Below are 16,241 nucleotides of genomic sequence, written 5' to 3'. Positions count from 1 at the left end.
AGCTTGAGCGCTACTACGACTACTACAAACTAAACACGACCGTCCAGCCCTGGTATCTCGCTCTCCCCTCGCCCTTCCCCGTCCTCCCCCTGGCAGACGTCCCGACGCTGTAACTGTACCACGCCCGTATATGACGTCGACCTTCACGAATGACGGTCTGAGCTACACGCAAGCATTTAGTTTCATTTCTCTATAAAAGACGCAAAACCAAACCCGTCAGCTCAATCACACTAAATCAAAAAAAAAGAAAAGAAAACGCAGAAGACGTACTCCCCACTCCCTTGAACCACTTCGGCATCTTCTTCTCCCCGCCCAATCCTCCACCGCCGCCGCCACCCGAACTCTTCGATCCACCCGCCGCAGACGAGCTCGAAGGAGTAGATGGCGGTGGTGTACGGTCGTAATCAGGCGGTGTTGGTAGATCTGTCGCGAGGGAGAGTATTGATGGTGCGAGTGGGGCTGGGTAATCCGGATCTGTGATGGTCGTGTGGTCGGTTAGATTGGTCAGCATGGTCTTGTCCGGGAGGAGGACGAAGGCGGATGCTATGACCATGGGGGTGAAGGTGTAGGTGGAGAAGAGATACAGTAGGCAGGAAGGAGGTTCGTGTGCAATAGGCTGGCTTGAACAAAGGGACGTACGGTTAAGATCCTCATCTAGGAACTTGACGAGGAGGATGGAGGACGGCGCAAGCTGGAGCTCAGCGAGAGTTAGGTCGCGGACGTTGGGATCTGAGACCTTGAGCTCGCGTTTTGGTGGCTGATCTGTGAGATATAACCCAATATATATATAAGTCCGAACGAGAAAGTGGGGAGTTTTGATGTAAATTGATGGGCCGATGAGAAATTAGACCGAACAAAGTGGGTTGAAAAACCGGGATAGGTGCGAGAAGTGGAGACGTCGAACGTGAATAGTGGACGCACATAGTACGAATTTGACAGGCTTCACGTCTTCTCGCAAAGACCCACGGACGAACGCGTACACGGAACGTATCTTGTCTGTCGAAGGGAATGTCTTCTCTAGCTGTGTGCGGTCCGTGAATTTGATTCGTATAGTTGTCTAGAGGTTACCACCAGAAACAGCCATGTCAGTAATTCTTCCATGTAGCGCACAAAAGGCCAAAAATAATGGGCCACATGGCAGATGCATGACAAAATAATTGTCGAAGAGGGTGTTCAAGGATGGACGCAAGATAGAATAGTAGGATTGATCTTATGTACCGTAGGCCACCTCTCTGTCTTCTTCTTCTCCGCCTGTTCCCTTGCAGCTCTGGTCTGGAACGGTGCGTCGGTGAGAGCTTGAGTTCGCGCATGAAGGGCTGCTTGGGCGGATCTGATGTCTGCAGCGGAGGGTTCGAAGTAGGAGTCTGGGAGATCGCCTGGTCGGATACAAATAACGGTTCACAGTTATAGTTGAGGTAGAACAGTGCAAGGTCATGGTAGGAACATTGGACCCGAGGGTGAATATTGGGAGTAAAGATATGAATCATCAGTCAGCCATGAAACGGAGATCAATAGTAAGTGAGGCGCACGAGGTGAAGCAGCTGCCGTCCGGGGTGGATTGTAGACTTTGAAGGATGAAGAATCTAGAGCAGAAGAGGATCCTGCTGCCTCTACTGCTGGAGATGTGGAAGCAAGATGGGTAGGTGTAGGGCCCGTGGCATTTGGAGTGGCCCCAGCTGCAGTCTCCTCAGATTGCGATGTCGGTACGTTTGTAGGTGCAGGTTCATTAATTTGTGTTGGAACAGCTTCAGAGCTCATTGTAGTCAAGTTCTTGCAAGAGTAAATGGGCGCAAGAGGACACAGGAAACCAAGCAAGGATAGAGAGAGAACTTGGATGACATTGCAAGACGCGGTACGCGTCAGTATAGTGCTTAGGTAATGTACAGACGGAACCCAGAAACTTCCAGTACGGTACAAAATTCAATATCTGCCTACACTTCTGCCCATCGAACATCCTTAGCCCTACTCAAATAATGACGCCGTGTAAGATCCGTGATCACCCTAGAGAAAAGAGATATTGAGATCAGTACTCGTTCTTCCAACACCCGTGTTCAACAGGAATGAGGACAGAACAAGAGAAGAAAGGTTCAGAAAGTGTAATGGTTGTCTCATACCACCGACCCCAGGATACATGGCGGTGTATCCCTTTGGTGTGAGGACGGTGGCCATCGAACGCAAATTACTAGTACAACATCATGCGAAAAGGACTGGCATCGACGGAAAGTTAGAGAAACGAAACAGATGCTTACCTCCAACGATAGCTCAGCACCACGCACGAATCGTATGTGAGCCCATCTATGGTACATACACTGATGACGCGAAGGTCAGCCTCGAAGACGAAGAGAACGACGTGGAAGGAGACAAGAAAAAGGAGGAAAATGCGGAAGGAAATGGCTTTGCAATGTTCCCACGATTGCGGCAAAATCCGGCACTCCGAAGACCCTGTGGCTCCACACTTAGTGGCACTTCTTTCCTTCTTCTCGAACCAACCATCGTTTCTCGTATGGGCTCCACCCCAGCATAATTCACACTCGCTCACAAGCACTCATCACATCTGCTCTCGAATAATGTCTCACAACCACACTCACGGCGGCTCCTGCAACGACGAATCTCATTCTCATGATCATGACCACTCGCACGACCATTCCTCTGAAGCAACTGGACCGCAAGATAATCTCTTCATTCATATCGACAGGTCCAATGTCGTTGCACTCAATACGACCGGTGAGGGAAAGGAGGTGATCAAGCCGTGGCATGAGAGATTAGACGAAGGCGTGGTGAGTTCATGGTTTACTTCAACTATCTGGTTCGCGCAACGCTAACAAAATGCGGTTTGTATGTAGTATCTGGAGTCGGATGCGGATGATCAGATGTACGTTCCAGAGTATCAGTGCACTTAGGAAAGTAAAACTTCATGGTCATGCTTGTGCAATCAGGATAATCCGAATTCCATTCACCGGTTCCGTCAAACTTCGCTCCATCCTTCTCAAAACTGGTCCTGGGGACCAAACGCCGGAGAAAGTTGCACTTGTGCGTACTTATGATACGACCTCCCTCGGTTTCACCCATTAACGCTTCAATTCACAGTTTGCAAACGCGGATGCGATGGACTTCTCCGACATTGCGGACCAAACCCCTACTCAGGAGCTGACTGTACCACAGGGAAGGGATGTGGGTGAATACCAGCTCAAGTAGGTTTTGTTGTTTCTCTTCCTATTGCATGTCGCCGTCGTCTCTTGCGATTCGATTATTGTGGACGTTATTGGCGATGATTCTAATGATGCCCGACCTTTGTTATCCTTGTCTAAAGAGCTGCCAAGTTCCCCAACATCTCATCTGTGACCCTCTTCATACCCGCATCTCAGGGAGCGGAAACGACGAGGATCTATTATGTCGGCTTTATGGGATCGTGGAGCGAGGTGCGTTTAAGCGGTCGCCCCTCCTCGGATTTGAATGGTTGGCTGACTTCTTTTCTGTTTTCCTTTGTTTCGTCGTGTCTTTCCGGTGTCCATCAACAGCGCAAGAAAGACCCGGTCATCACAGTGTACGAATCGCAGGCCAACCTCGCAGATCACGAGAAGATCCAAGGAATGGAGGGCAATTTCTCGGCTAATGGGATGTAAGTGCGAACTTGGAAGGACATGTTGATGTGGCAGGTGTCTTGTACGAATATCCTTCATGGTTCTTGTCATTCGTGGTTTCGCATAGTATCAGATGCAGGTATGGAATAGCTAGGGAAGAAAAGAAAGTCAATTATCACTGTATTTCTAGTATTTTTCCCGCATTCGAGTTACTTACCAGTTCTTGCAATTGTATCATATGGCGGTTTCTTCCGCCTAGTTTTCTGTACACCAGTGATATGCGGCCGCCCCGCGTTCATTTGGGCTGCGATGTTGCTCCCTTTCCTTTCATCGCGGGTTTCTTTTAGGAGGTCTAGATACACTCCTATCGCGGCCATCGGTGCTATCAGAGACTGCGCAGCAGCACATATACCTCAAATTCATACGCACATTAATTGAGTTCATCGTCATACCATGTAATATTGAGCTTCCCTAGAAGCCCAAACTCGTCCGTTTGTTTGCGTCATTTTGAGTGAAATTGTGGCGGCGAGACAGCAGCCACTTCGATCTCTAAAAAATAATGTAGGGTTTTTCTGTTTGAATGCTGTGCCTCTGAATCAGTTGGATCCGTCTGAATAATTCTTCAAAGCGCAGGTTCGGCGGCCTCTTGATAAAAAGACGTCCGAGCATCGCAGCAGAATCGAAGGAAGCAAGATGAACCACCCAACACGCCACCGCTCATTGGGTGTGCGGAAACTGCCGGGCTTGCAAGCTTGCGCCAAGAACACGTCGACTGCTGCGAGTCTCGACAACCATCATCCCCACACTCGCTTTCACTACAATATTTTGCTGGGCACACCTCGCATACGCAACTTGCACCTAGAGTCGCAGCCGACGTTACTTCATGCTGCGTATCATCTGACGGACTTGCGCAGCATCACCCTCGTTCTCGGTTTCGATTCTGTATAGCTTTGCGTTTATTGGACGGTTGGTTAGGCCTTGGACAAACGTCAAAAGGTTACAAAGAGTGCGTTACTCGAATCATTTGCTTTTTCCACCAACACCTACTCCAGAATCCTGCAACTCTTACGACATATCATTACCTCCCATTTTCATATCCACACAACCGTTCACAACTACAACCGACTGACCTGTTCGCTTGCTTACCCGCCCACCCACTTCTGTATCCATACACGCTCACGCCACACCCATACGCATTCGTCTTCGCCAAACCAGTGTTCGACCTTCACGCCATAATGGAGACCCTAAATGGCCGGCCCAGCGACCTCGAATCCCCCACAGGCTCTCAAGCCGTCCTCCAATCCTTCTTCATGATCATCTTCTCTGAAATCGGCGACAAAACCTTCCTCATCGCAGCTATCCTCGCCATGCGCCACCCACGACTCACAGTATTCGCCGGTGCCTTCGGCTCACTCGTCGTCATGTCCTTCCTTTCCGCCATAATGGGCCACGTCCTGCCCGCATTGATTCCGAAACGGTGGACACAGTTTGCTGCTGCGGTGCTGTTTTTCGCGTTTGGAGGGAAGATGGTGTTGGAGGGAAGAGCCATGGAGGGAGGGGAGAAGATGCAGGAGGAGATGAGGGAGGCAGAGGAGGAGATCGAAGGAGACGCAGCCAAGCACGATGGGACGGGACAGACGACCGCGAATGGAGAAGTGATTCCGTTGGAGGATATCGAGGCGGGAGAGGGAGTTATCGAGCCGGCGGTGGCGAGCGGGAAGACGAAGGAAGAGTCGTGGGTGAAGGGTGTCATTGAGGGAACGAGGAATTTGTTCAGTTTGTTTTTGGGACCGGTGTTCGTGCAGGCGTTTGCGTTGACGTTTTTGGGCGAGTGGGGAGACAGAAGTCAGATTGCGACGATCGCACTGGCGGCGGCACATGTGCGTTTCCATTTCTATCTTCGATACCTTTCGTATGCTGACGGTTTCACTGGGGTCGTAAAGAATCTATACCTTGTTTCGATAGGTACAATTATTGGACACTCTTGTTGTACTGCGCTCGCCGTTATCGGCGGTCGCTATGTCTCTACCAAAATCTCCCCAAAACATGGTATGTTTCATTGCTGCCTACCTCCCACGTTTCTCGTACCATCCCCTTCCACGACTATTGTCGATCTTTTCATAGCAGAAATCTAACCGCTGTTTCTGCCCGTTTCTACAGTAACCCTCGGCGGCGCTTTCCTCTTCCTCTCTTTCGGCTTCATCTACCTCTACACCGCCATCTACATGACCCCCGAACTCGAATCAGACTCTCCATTCTCCTCTTCCTCCTCAATAACTTCGACCCCAAATCTTATACCCGCGGCGCCCGTACGATGATACCTACATGTTTTTGTGCAGGGCCACTGTTGTTCTCATTCGGTTTCGATTTGTGTGATATCTTCGTCAGCTTTTGTTTTTTTTTGTTGCACATCGCATATGTAAAGTTGGATATACATACTCAGCCACACTCGCACCCACACCCACACCCGCATACTTGTACATACACTCATCTGGACTATAGCTTTACTTAATCGTGCAAATATTCATGTCGTCGGAGGCCAAGTCGCTGCGACGACTATTTATATGATCACCGTCATCATATCACCGTGGGAAGAACATGTCGCGTCCCGTCGGACAGCGTCGGACTCGAAGAGGAGACGGTGAATGGATCTGAGGAGACGACGCGCGAATCTTGCGCAAATCGGGTCAAAGCGTTGTGTGTTATTTTTAGGGTCAACAAGCGAACCATGACGTCGGCCAAACAGCTCAGTGTGGCGCGCCACGCTCGTGACTCTGGCGAACCGCTCGGCGCTGGATGATCGGAACCTATCGAAGCTACATATATCTCTCTCTATTCGCCGACTTGAAACCCCTTCAGCCTGATTCTTCCGAGAGCTCGAGCTGTAGGGCTGCCACTTCAGACTAGGACAGCTACATCATATTCTCTCATCGTATCTGCACGGCATGCATGCGACAATGAGCTTGCAATAAGCACTAGGATCATGGGAAGTCTCGAGAAGTTTCACCAAATCTTGAAGGAGATGAGGAAGCAGTGGACCCGTGGGGGGACCTTCACCCACCTTCGTGAGCCGTGGAAGTATGACTTGTTGACTAACCTGTAACTTGTTTGGTGAGAAGGACAGGAAGTGAGCCGGCGGACTCGGAGCTTTGACTTTGACCACGTTGGCGAAGCATAATAGCCGGCAAAAGCTTTTCTTCTAAACCTCGACCACCAGGATTGGCTATAGAGCGCATTGCGAACGTGGTTAAAGTTGACCACCTCTCACCGCTAGAACTCGGAAGGCCCTTCGTGTCGAACCCTGCCAGAGAGGCTTGCCCCGAGGTGGACATTATCGTTCAGAACTACAACCAAATGCTTCACGAGTCGCTGTGGCGTAGAAATATCAGGCATACATGCTGGTCTTTCTGTGAATCGCGCCTCCGATCATTACAGGTATGTAAGTGTAGCTTTTTCAAACCTCAGTTTTAGCCAGGCACATATCAATGCGGCGCTAAGATGATGTCCTGCGTCGGTACGCATCTCCGTTGGCGCGTGGTTGTTACCGTTTCGCTTCGGACGATGAGCCGCGCGATTCTGTTCTTCTTCTCTACGAAGAGCTTATGGGGGCATATCGGGCAGTGAAGCCCTCATAAACTACATATTTATCGCTCCCAGTTCTCTGCTCTCCGCGTCTATCCAGGTCTTTCAGGTATTCTTCCAGGCTGGACTACACTGCGGCTCAAAGTCCGCCTGTATCGTACGGTGCCCATAGGCGTTGAAGCAATAGCTATGACATCGTACGAAGGTGATGCCTATGCTGCTGTTGCGGGGTTTGGCCCTGCGGCCTACTTGACGATATCGGAAGTCGAGCCCCCCGTCGTGATTACTGGTACGTTTTGATTTTTTGAATGCCTGTCTCAATACGCTCACTTAGATCTTACGTGGTGTGGATCTATCCATGTTGCTGTACTGCTTACAGTGGTCGCGACTGCATTTCTAGTGAGTGGTCTCGCTTTTGTATGCTCCGGACATCAGACTGAGAGGGTGTTTTATAATTCTCGACGATGATATGGTGGCACATACGAAGTTTTGGGACATGTTGATTACATTGGGAGATGAGGTATGTCTCGGTTACCTGAATTTCGACCTGACAAACGGTGATACCTATGTTTTGAACAGGCCGAGCAAATATGGAGGTGTGTGGAGGATGTTATTGACTGTCAGATGGCCACGGTATTGAAGCATCCGTGACATGATGATAGCGTGCCATGGTCGCATCTCAAGTCCTTGTACGTTCTCATTCGAGTGTTAGCTATTATTGCACAGTCGTGAGTGCTCTCGCTGCACATCTATCTGCAATCGACTTTCGAGCCTTTACGGCGGGAGCTACTCTTTAGTATGAACATTTGGATCGCAATCATCAAGCTACCACCACACTGTCTTGCTGTAATGAACATCCAAATCTTGTCATCCTCTTTCCTCATGTTTCTCTCACAACTTGTGACGACATTACGAGGTAAGCAAGTCTTTCACTCACATGTCGAACTTTCACATCTGCTAAATCCTGCAACGTGAATGAAAGTATGTGCTCTATACAGGGACACTAAACTACTCTATCACGGCCTTCGTACTCTCTATGTCCTGGAGATCATATGTATCCTCACCTTGTTCGGCATATCGAAACCTTACTTAGGGTTCTGTGGGATGGGAACTCCGCCACTGCCAGCCGCTGAGTATGCTTTTGCGTGAGTGCTTCCAGTTACACTTGCTCGCTGGTAAGTCTACCCTTGGCACGAGCCGGGCTAACAATATTTGATTCGACCCGTAACTTTGCTGAACAGAGCCCCACCGTTGGCCTACGATTCGTTGATATTTGCTCTCACACTGTACAAGTTCTTCGTATCGTTGCGAATAGAAGGATGGACACGTATGATCGTCATCAGGAAGTTCATGACAGATGGGATATGGGCCTTTGCATTGCCTACAGGTGCGTTTCGTAGGGCTGTCTTGAAGCATACCAGTATTTGACCTATGCGGACATGGGTGTGGGACATGGTAGCGGTGCTCATCCTGAATATAGGGCTCAACACTGTTGGAGGGGAATATATTGGCTCAGGCAGCTCGTAAGTTCTGCCTCCGGCTCAACTTATCATAGCGCGATTGTACTCATATACACCGCCTCTATAACTTGGATCTTCCAGATGGATCACCACTATCAATGCATTCTCGGTACGTTACGCCTGTTTCATGATGTTTTCCGGACTAATCTATACCTTGCGTCTTCTCGTTGACCCAATCTCTAACTTCGTGCTCACCAGGGCTATCGACTAATCCTCAGTACCCTTAAGATGCTACAATACCCGGATACACACAACTTTTCTTCCTCATCACAGACGCACATCCACGGTGAGGATACGGGTTTCCTCCAGGGGGTCGAGCTCACGAATTTGGGGTGCGTGGACTCGGGCTACGGGAGTTCGAACTTGGACATCCCACGACTCGGATGAGGTTTGAGCGGTTTGCATATACATTCCTTTCTTTCTTGATTTCTACTATGTCTTATTGGAAGACTGGGTACCACTGAACTACATGTATACAACACCACAATCGTTACTGTACCTTACATTCACTCACATCCGCTACGCCACTGTGGCGCCATCCGGACGACGATAACACACAATACGGATACCCATCATCTGGATTTGATTTCGGCCTAGCAGAATCGTCATCTTGCGCCCAAGTTCAACCAACTCTTTCGATCTAAATATGAGCCCATGAAACGTGGGACGACGGAAAGTACGAGGGGGAGAGGTGACCGGAAAAGGAAATGCAGTTAGCGTGATACTTACCCTGTAACTGCGGCCGAATGTCCTTAGGCTCAACTTCGACTTCTCTCTGCACCTTTGCTTTCACATCTCTTGGGTTCTCATCATAACTTCATTCACGACTGAAATTCTTGTGACGACAAATATATATAACGACAATCACGAAAGTGGGCTCTGATAGACTCACTTTCCACCGCAAGGTCCCTTCTTCTAGATTATAACGCCCACTATGGGGAGCGCTACACAGCCAGTGCCAGCTCTCGTAGACCGTCCTGAAATCCACAAGTCTTGTAGATCGCTTGAGTCGGTGGTCAATCTTCTCAATGACTATTGTGAGGCCGCACGGGCCGTCGTTATGCTGCAGAAGAAGTTGTCCAAGGCGCTTCGGGATGCGGCAGGGCTGAAGGCTACTGGTGAGATTGCTGGTGCGTCGGTCTTTGCGCGTTTCGTTCGGCACGACTTAGAGAGCTGACTCAAAGACTTTGGGCCTCGCCCGTGATAGGAAACGCGTTCAATACGAGTGCAGGCATGTTTGAGGTGTTGTCAGATGTGGATACGAAGTTTGCGAAGGTCGTGGACAAGGAGTGTGATGCAGTTAGCGGCGAGGTTAGGAGGTGGTTCAAGAAGCTGGCGGTGAGTCTTCATTTGGTTTGCTGCGTTCATACGTGCTTGAGCGTCAATAGAGTTTTGCATGGAACGATATTTTGTTCGAGCGATGGCCTGCTATCTGTGTGGCGTACGTGTTGGGCCACACCTCCATTATAATATTCGTTGCGAGGAATCCTCAGCCCTTCCCGCTCCTATGTCGTTCACTGACCACCTAAATACTGACCACCTGTCTTGAACGTTATAGAAAGAGGAAAAAATCCACGACGACCGTGTGGCGAACGCCAATGCAAGGATCAAGCAGGCAGGTAAAGCGACTCCAGTTCTGTATTCAATCTGATCCTAACCGCGAAGTCGATCAAGGCCAATCCTACGAGAAGAAGGCAAAGAAGACTAGTTACGATGCCGGCGAAGAGCACACGCGATACATCAACCTCCTCTCCTCCCTCGGCCCCGAGATCACACAGGAGAAATAGTCAGTCTTCATCTCATGAACCTCTCCGTCATGTCTCGTTGGATGACCTTATTCGTCCGGGAAAATATAGCAATCATTCTGTGTTCGTCAACCAGCGGAACATCAGCATCACATATACCGTAGCCGCATGTCTGTCGCGAGTTGCAGATGCTGAATGGTTACGCTCCGTAGAAGACGTTCGACGTTTCTCTCCACTTGTTGGCCAGCTGGGTGAATGGCGCTCACTATGTGAGGGTGGGTGGATGGGAGCACTCCCTGAAGGGTTGCCGGATCTGAATGCACCCTCAACGGAGAATAAAGCACAACCACCACATGAGAAGGTCTACGCGAACGAGGCACCCGAACGTGAATCAGGTATGGAATACAAAATTATATTTCACCTCCACGATTAGATCCAGTACTGATTAGTATTACTTTTAAGGGCCTTCATCTCAGCCACCCCATTACAGCAGCACCAATGAGCACTCGAACCCTGGTCCCCGTCCCTTTCCTACTCTAGATACCGAGAAAGATCGAGACCGCGCCCGACAGAGAGACCTTGACCGAGAGGTGGAACGTCGTGCCCGCTCACCCACGTCCCTCGCCAACCTCGCATCCTTCCCATCACCACCGACACACTTTCCACTTCCTCCGGTATCTCTATCTAAACCTGGTTCACCTATTCCTCCGTCACCATCAGTTGGTTCTCAATCCAGAGAACAGTATCTTTCGCATTCACAATCGTCTCAAACTCAAACGCAAGCGCACACACAGAACAACTCGTTTCCCAACGATGGCAGAAATGCGAATATCTCGACAACGTCTTCCGATATCTCGAACTCGAGCGACACGAAGGCAAATTCTGCGCCGCGGACGACTGTTCATATGCCAAAAGTAGCGGAGGCTGGTGAGAAAGAGAACGAGCGAACGGAAAGAGATGATGTGAGTGACAAGCGTGCGGATGTGAATAACCAGACATCGACGAGGGAGAAGCCCTTGACGGATGATACCAAGTCACCAATAACGCCCAGCGATACACTAATGACTCCACCCATCTCTAACGCCATTCCTCCTGGCAATGAGCGAATTGAGAAAGACCGTCCTCGAGACGTTTTCATCGCCGAGGCCGGAGACCGCACTGTTACGAAGGACTTCATCAGCTCTCCTATCAAGGACGACTCATCCAACGCCCAGCTTACCTCATCCTCTTCAGAATCTGACCACTACCATCGTCCGACGGCAGCCACCCGTTTCAATTCCTACAATGCCCTGAATACCACCGGGACGTTGAAGAAGGGAGACTACCTCGATGATCATCCAAGTGGCTACGCTCGCGATATCAAGAAGGGCGATTACCTGAACCAGAGGGAATTCGGAGTTGACGGTGTAGGTCAGAGTTCGCCGACAAAGACTAGGAGTTTGGATGCTGCGGTGCAGGGTGCGAGGAGGGCTACTAATGCAGCTGGTGGGACATTGGAGAGATCTGATACCACCAGGACTGGCAGCAGTGTGGTCGCTGCCATTCGAGATCGCTATTCGCGCACGGTGGGTACCTGCGACTCTTCCAACGTGTTGGAACGCCGTCTGATAAACTGGATGTACTTTGATAGACCGGTCCTGCATCTCCACCGCCGCGAGATGTTCCTCGTCTACCGCTTAGTGTCACCGAGATTGCGTCAAAGTTCACAGGTAATGCTAACGAGGTGCCTCCGTCACCCCGTCGCGGTCTTGTCTCCCCGAGCATCAGCGAACAGAGCACCGGCAACCACAATCACTTCCAACAGGATGACGCTTCTGCGGGTGCAAAGCTATCTGAAACTCGACCTCCCCCTGGCATCAACCAGTCTACCTCATCAACGACATCCGCTTCGTCGGAATCCATGGACGAGATAGCCCGTCGACGGAAGCGGATTGAGGAGCTGGAGGAGCTGGAAAGACGAGAACAGGACTTGGAACTGCGCGCTCGTGAACGCGAGCTCGAGGGTCGTTTGAAAGAACGAGAACGCGAGAAGGAAAGGGAGAGGGAGCGAGAACGGGAGCGCGTGGAGACGTTACGGGCTACAACCAGGCCATCAGTTGAGGATTTCTCTTCTCCAAGGCCGCGAGAACGCTTTTCTCAGCCTCAGCTTTCGCATCGACCATACTCCCAGTCGTATGGCCAGAATGTGTTACGACAGCCACAACCTCAGACACCGAACCTTCCCAGTCGTTACTCAAATAGCTCTGCTAATTTGGCTGCACCGCCTACGCCTACCGGCATGGGACGCACCCTGACCCGCTCACCCGAGATTTCACAACATAGTACTAGCTCGGCGCAACCGCATCCAATTTCGTGTACTTGCCCCGCTTGTACGGTCGAGCGTTATGCTGCCGCGGCCGAGGCCAATCAAGCTGTAGGCAATCAACTCAGACCCCCTGAAACAAGCAATACCGGGAAGAAGGGGTGGAGAAGGAGATTGAGTATGCCGATTGTTGTTGGGCAGGCCTTCTCGTTGGATGGAAAGAAGGATAAGGACAAGGATAGGAGTCCTGGCGGGTATGGAATGGGTGTTGGGATTTCATCAACAGGGATAGGGTTGAGTGGGAAAGCGGCGTTGGGGAGGCTGGATAACAAGAGTGTAACGAGTTTTGGGAGACGGTGACCGATCGATGGGCAGTCGATGAATATGCTTCTTACGAGCTGCTTGTCTTTGATCTTCTGTCGTCTGTTTGTTTGTTTGTTTGTTTGTTTGTTTGTTTGTTTGGCGGAATTTTCTATACCCGATCCCTTGTGTCATCTTTTGCTGCTTGTTCTTGATCTAGTCGCTGTTATTTCGATCTATCTTATTCCTTAATGAGCCGGACCGTCCGTCGATATCTAGAACCACGTATTAGTTTATACCTCCTCAACTTTTATCTCCTCATATGCTCTCCCGGACAGTCACTCCACTATGCATACCTATCCTTCCGAACATTTCTACGATTTTCTTACGATTTGTGTATGACTACTATGCTTAGTTCGTCTGGCGTCTGTCTTGGGAACCTGGACGGATTAAACGGGGTGTTTGTCAAGAACAAGTTCGAGTGTGGCCACAGCGTGCTTCCGTCATGTGGGCATAGGTTCACCCTACGAAGTGCCACATTGTCCATGAGGAAACATGGTATGAGTAGTGGCAGTAACAGTCAGTAAAATACAATGGCAAGTTGGCACGGCGAGGTACGTGGTGCCGACACCGTACGAAGTCGAGGCCCGAGTCCTTTCAGACTACCGCGTCGCAGAACATACGTATTCATCCTCCCCGTCCGTGTCCCATCACTGGTAGTGCCCTTCCTATGGTATTTCAAGCAAGGTCCGTTCAGCCCGCCCTCCGGGGTGAACACCGTAACATCCTTCAGAAAGCGACATTTCTCCGCTAAAACCTCAACAGCTCCACTCAAATGCTCCGCGTACTCGGAGAGTTCAGGCTTCAACCCTTCCCATTCTTGTACCGACATCTTTGGTTTGGCGAGAGTGATTTGATTGGGTCGGGGTCGATAGAGACCATAGATGCAGTCGCAGAGCGCGAAGCCTGAGATCTCGAGTTCGTCGATAGAGTGAAGATGAGATGATAGCTCCGATAGCATAGTAAGAAGGTCGTGCTGCTCACGAGGGAAAGGAAGATGCGTTGAGTCAGTGCTCGCTTTTCACATGACGAAATCATTGAATGGAGACTGAGAAAGATGTAAGACGTACATTACTCGCTGGGCCTATCGAGTCGTTCTTGATCCGCAACCTTCGAACACAGTGGAACATAGGCAACGAAAGCGATAGGATTCGGATATCGCCTGAGCTGACAAACATGTTCGCCTTAGAGGTCGTCCAAGTTCCTTCGGACGTCCTAGAGAGCTCCAGCATGCCAAACGATATGATATCATGGGATTTTGATTTCGCGGCGACGTCGTAGAAATCGCGACACCATGGAAGGTGCTTCAAGGAAGCTAGAAGGATGTCTCCACGTCTGGGAGCTGTCCGTAATGGCTGGAACTGTTGTCGAAGGCAGATCGTGTTTAGGGAAGGGTGTCGAGGCAGGAACGTGGAAATAAAGGAGGCGTTAGGGAGGGCTTGCGGCGATGAGATATCGATGCGATCCAGTCCACCAAACACGCAATGATCTGGTATCTGCCACTTGCTCTCGTCGTGCCCTACGAGGACACCAACGCCCATGCCGCCATACGAGCGGAAGCAAGTCTCGAGGACCTCTTCCTCTGGTAGCGCCGATTCTTTCTGTACATTAAGAGAGCGACAACGGATGCGGTGCAATGAGTTGTTTGCCAGTAATTCGAGGTCTGTCAGAGGAAGGGATAGCTGTGCGATATAGTCGTATGTGACGGCCTGTAATGTAGGATGTGAATTGATAGCAGAGATCAGGCGCTGGGATAGCGGGATTCTGATTCTGTCGTGTAACCTGACAGAGATGATATTCGGAGCGGTCTTGAGGAGTTTGCGCAGGAAGCGGCGAAAAGATACCACGGATGCCTTTCCTCGCTCGAAGAAGTAACTGTTGTGATGAATATCCACCTCCCTGGTAGTTTAGATCGTACAGTCGCGGACACTCAAACACGGCTAGTTTTCAAAAGGTCGTGGGAAATCCCCGATTACCCTCGGAATCGATAGATCTCGGTGAGGGGAGGCTGGGGAATATTTCTCAGCGAAATTCCACGAGCCGTTCGTCCAAAAAAGGGGGATTAGTGCTTACATACCCCAAAAATTTGGGCCAAACCCTGTTTTCGCGCCTTAAATCGTGGGAAAAGCGCCAATCGACTCCTTTTGAGGAGCTCATCATGAGACCGAAGTATGGAAAGAATTCGACGAACGGTTCACCCGCAAAATAATCGAGAATTATGGCATACCGTGCACTTCGGCATTGATCGAATCATGCCATTTGGGAGCTGTTCCCCCTGCTGCCGGCCCATGTAGGATCCTGGGACAATTCCAGGTGCCAGAACCTCCGGAGCCCCCAAAAAGGGGTACATAACGCGACCTGAAAGGCCAAAAAATTTGGCCAAACCACTTTTTGCTCCAAAAATCGTGGGAAAATCGCCAATCGACTCCCTTTCATGAGACCAGTCTCGTCCCGAAGTTTGGGGCCAATCTCACGAGCGGTTATTTTATTATCAATTTATCCCATTTTAGTCGTGTTTGAGTGTCCGCGACTGTATCTATGGTCAGACGTCTTTTCCATGGCTGAAGAGTGAAAGACCGTGACTAACCGAAGATAGTGCGTAGCTTCCGGGTGAGATAGGAGGGTGTCCTCAAGCCGAGTGCATCCCTCGCGGACTACGGTTTCTGCTTGAGTCATTACATCGCGAAGACAATGTAGTACAGATGGCGCGAAGGCGAAGGCAAATGTCACGCGTTGAAAGTAAATGGGAAGGCATATTCCTCGAAGGCGTCGATTAGCCGAGCAGAAAACGCGGGCAGTCGTATGACGAGCAGAGCCATCCGCATCTTGACTCCAGCAACTTGGTGATTCTGGCTCGAAGACGTAACGTATGCCGCGGAAGCTGCCATCTGCATTCATCCAATCGGACGAAGCTAGCAGAACAATGTCATATATGGTCTCGTTAGGAAGAGTCAAGATGGACATGCTCTAGGCAGATTCGGTGAAGTGATGATCTAGCGGCGAGTTGGGAGAACACAGGCGACGATAAGGACCACCTGGCGAGGTGGGTAAGATCAAAGTAGAGTCATAGCCTACAGCACTTTATAAAAGGTTGGTTTGGGCTGACAGCGGCCTCCAGGCTGCAGGGATGCCTGAGAGGCCCCTTCATTTA

General features: G+C 50.4%; 5 protein-coding genes across 5 annotated transcripts; 3 read left to right on the top strand and 2 right to left on the bottom strand.

The window, feature by feature from the left end:
- Positions 1–22: 22 nt before the first annotated feature.
- Positions 23–1,758, bottom strand: STEHIDRAFT_152843 (uncharacterized protein; the record flags this gene model as incomplete). Its single annotated transcript, XM_007299905.1, has 6 exons — positions 23–162; positions 271–543; positions 640–762; positions 922–1,057; positions 1,219–1,376; positions 1,530–1,758. 6 exons carry the CDS (start codon positions 1,756–1,758, stop codon positions 23–25), a joined length of 1,059 nt encoding a protein of 352 aa, XP_007299967.1.
- Positions 1,759–2,494: 736 nt separating this feature from the next.
- STEHIDRAFT_118307 (DUF1000-domain-containing protein) lies at positions 2,495–3,829 on the top strand. The gene is made up of 6 exons (XM_007299904.1): positions 2,495–2,777; positions 2,844–2,872; positions 2,937–3,030; positions 3,088–3,191; positions 3,311–3,419; positions 3,519–3,829. Exons 1-6 carry the CDS (start codon positions 2,568–2,570, stop codon positions 3,621–3,623), a joined length of 651 nt encoding a protein of 216 aa, XP_007299966.1. The 5' UTR covers positions 2,495–2,567; the 3' UTR covers positions 3,624–3,829.
- A 987-nt stretch (positions 3,830–4,816) lies between these two features.
- On the top strand, positions 4,817–5,899 carry STEHIDRAFT_128137 (UPF0016-domain-containing protein; the record flags this gene model as incomplete). The annotated part of the gene is made up of 3 exons (XM_007299903.1): positions 4,817–5,461; positions 5,525–5,630; positions 5,742–5,899. 3 exons carry the CDS (start codon positions 4,817–4,819, stop codon positions 5,897–5,899), a joined length of 909 nt encoding a protein of 302 aa, XP_007299965.1.
- Positions 5,900–9,494: 3,595 nt separating this feature from the next.
- STEHIDRAFT_118305 (uncharacterized protein) lies at positions 9,495–13,485 on the top strand. Its single transcript, XM_007299902.1, has 7 exons — positions 9,495–9,813; positions 9,891–10,021; positions 10,242–10,302; positions 10,358–10,469; positions 10,540–10,823; positions 10,891–11,993; positions 12,059–13,485. Exons 1-7 carry the CDS (start codon positions 9,618–9,620, stop codon positions 13,088–13,090), a joined length of 2,919 nt encoding a protein of 972 aa, XP_007299964.1. The 5' UTR covers positions 9,495–9,617; the 3' UTR covers positions 13,091–13,485.
- Positions 13,486–13,610: 125 nt separating this feature from the next.
- Positions 13,611–15,440, bottom strand: STEHIDRAFT_152840 (uncharacterized protein; the record flags this gene model as incomplete). Its single annotated transcript, XM_007299901.1, has 3 exons — positions 13,611–14,066; positions 14,161–14,799; positions 15,318–15,440. 3 exons carry the CDS (start codon positions 15,438–15,440, stop codon positions 13,611–13,613), a joined length of 1,218 nt encoding a protein of 405 aa, XP_007299963.1.
- Positions 15,441–16,241: the final 801 nt, after the last annotated feature.

Source organism: Stereum hirsutum (assembly GCF_000264905.1).
Source record: "Stereum hirsutum FP-91666 SS1 unplaced genomic scaffold STEHIscaffold_2, whole genome shotgun sequence".
NCBI classification, from domain to species: domain Eukaryota; kingdom Fungi; phylum Basidiomycota; class Agaricomycetes; order Russulales; family Stereaceae; genus Stereum; species Stereum hirsutum.
This window is presented reverse-complemented; position numbering and strand designations above follow the sequence as displayed.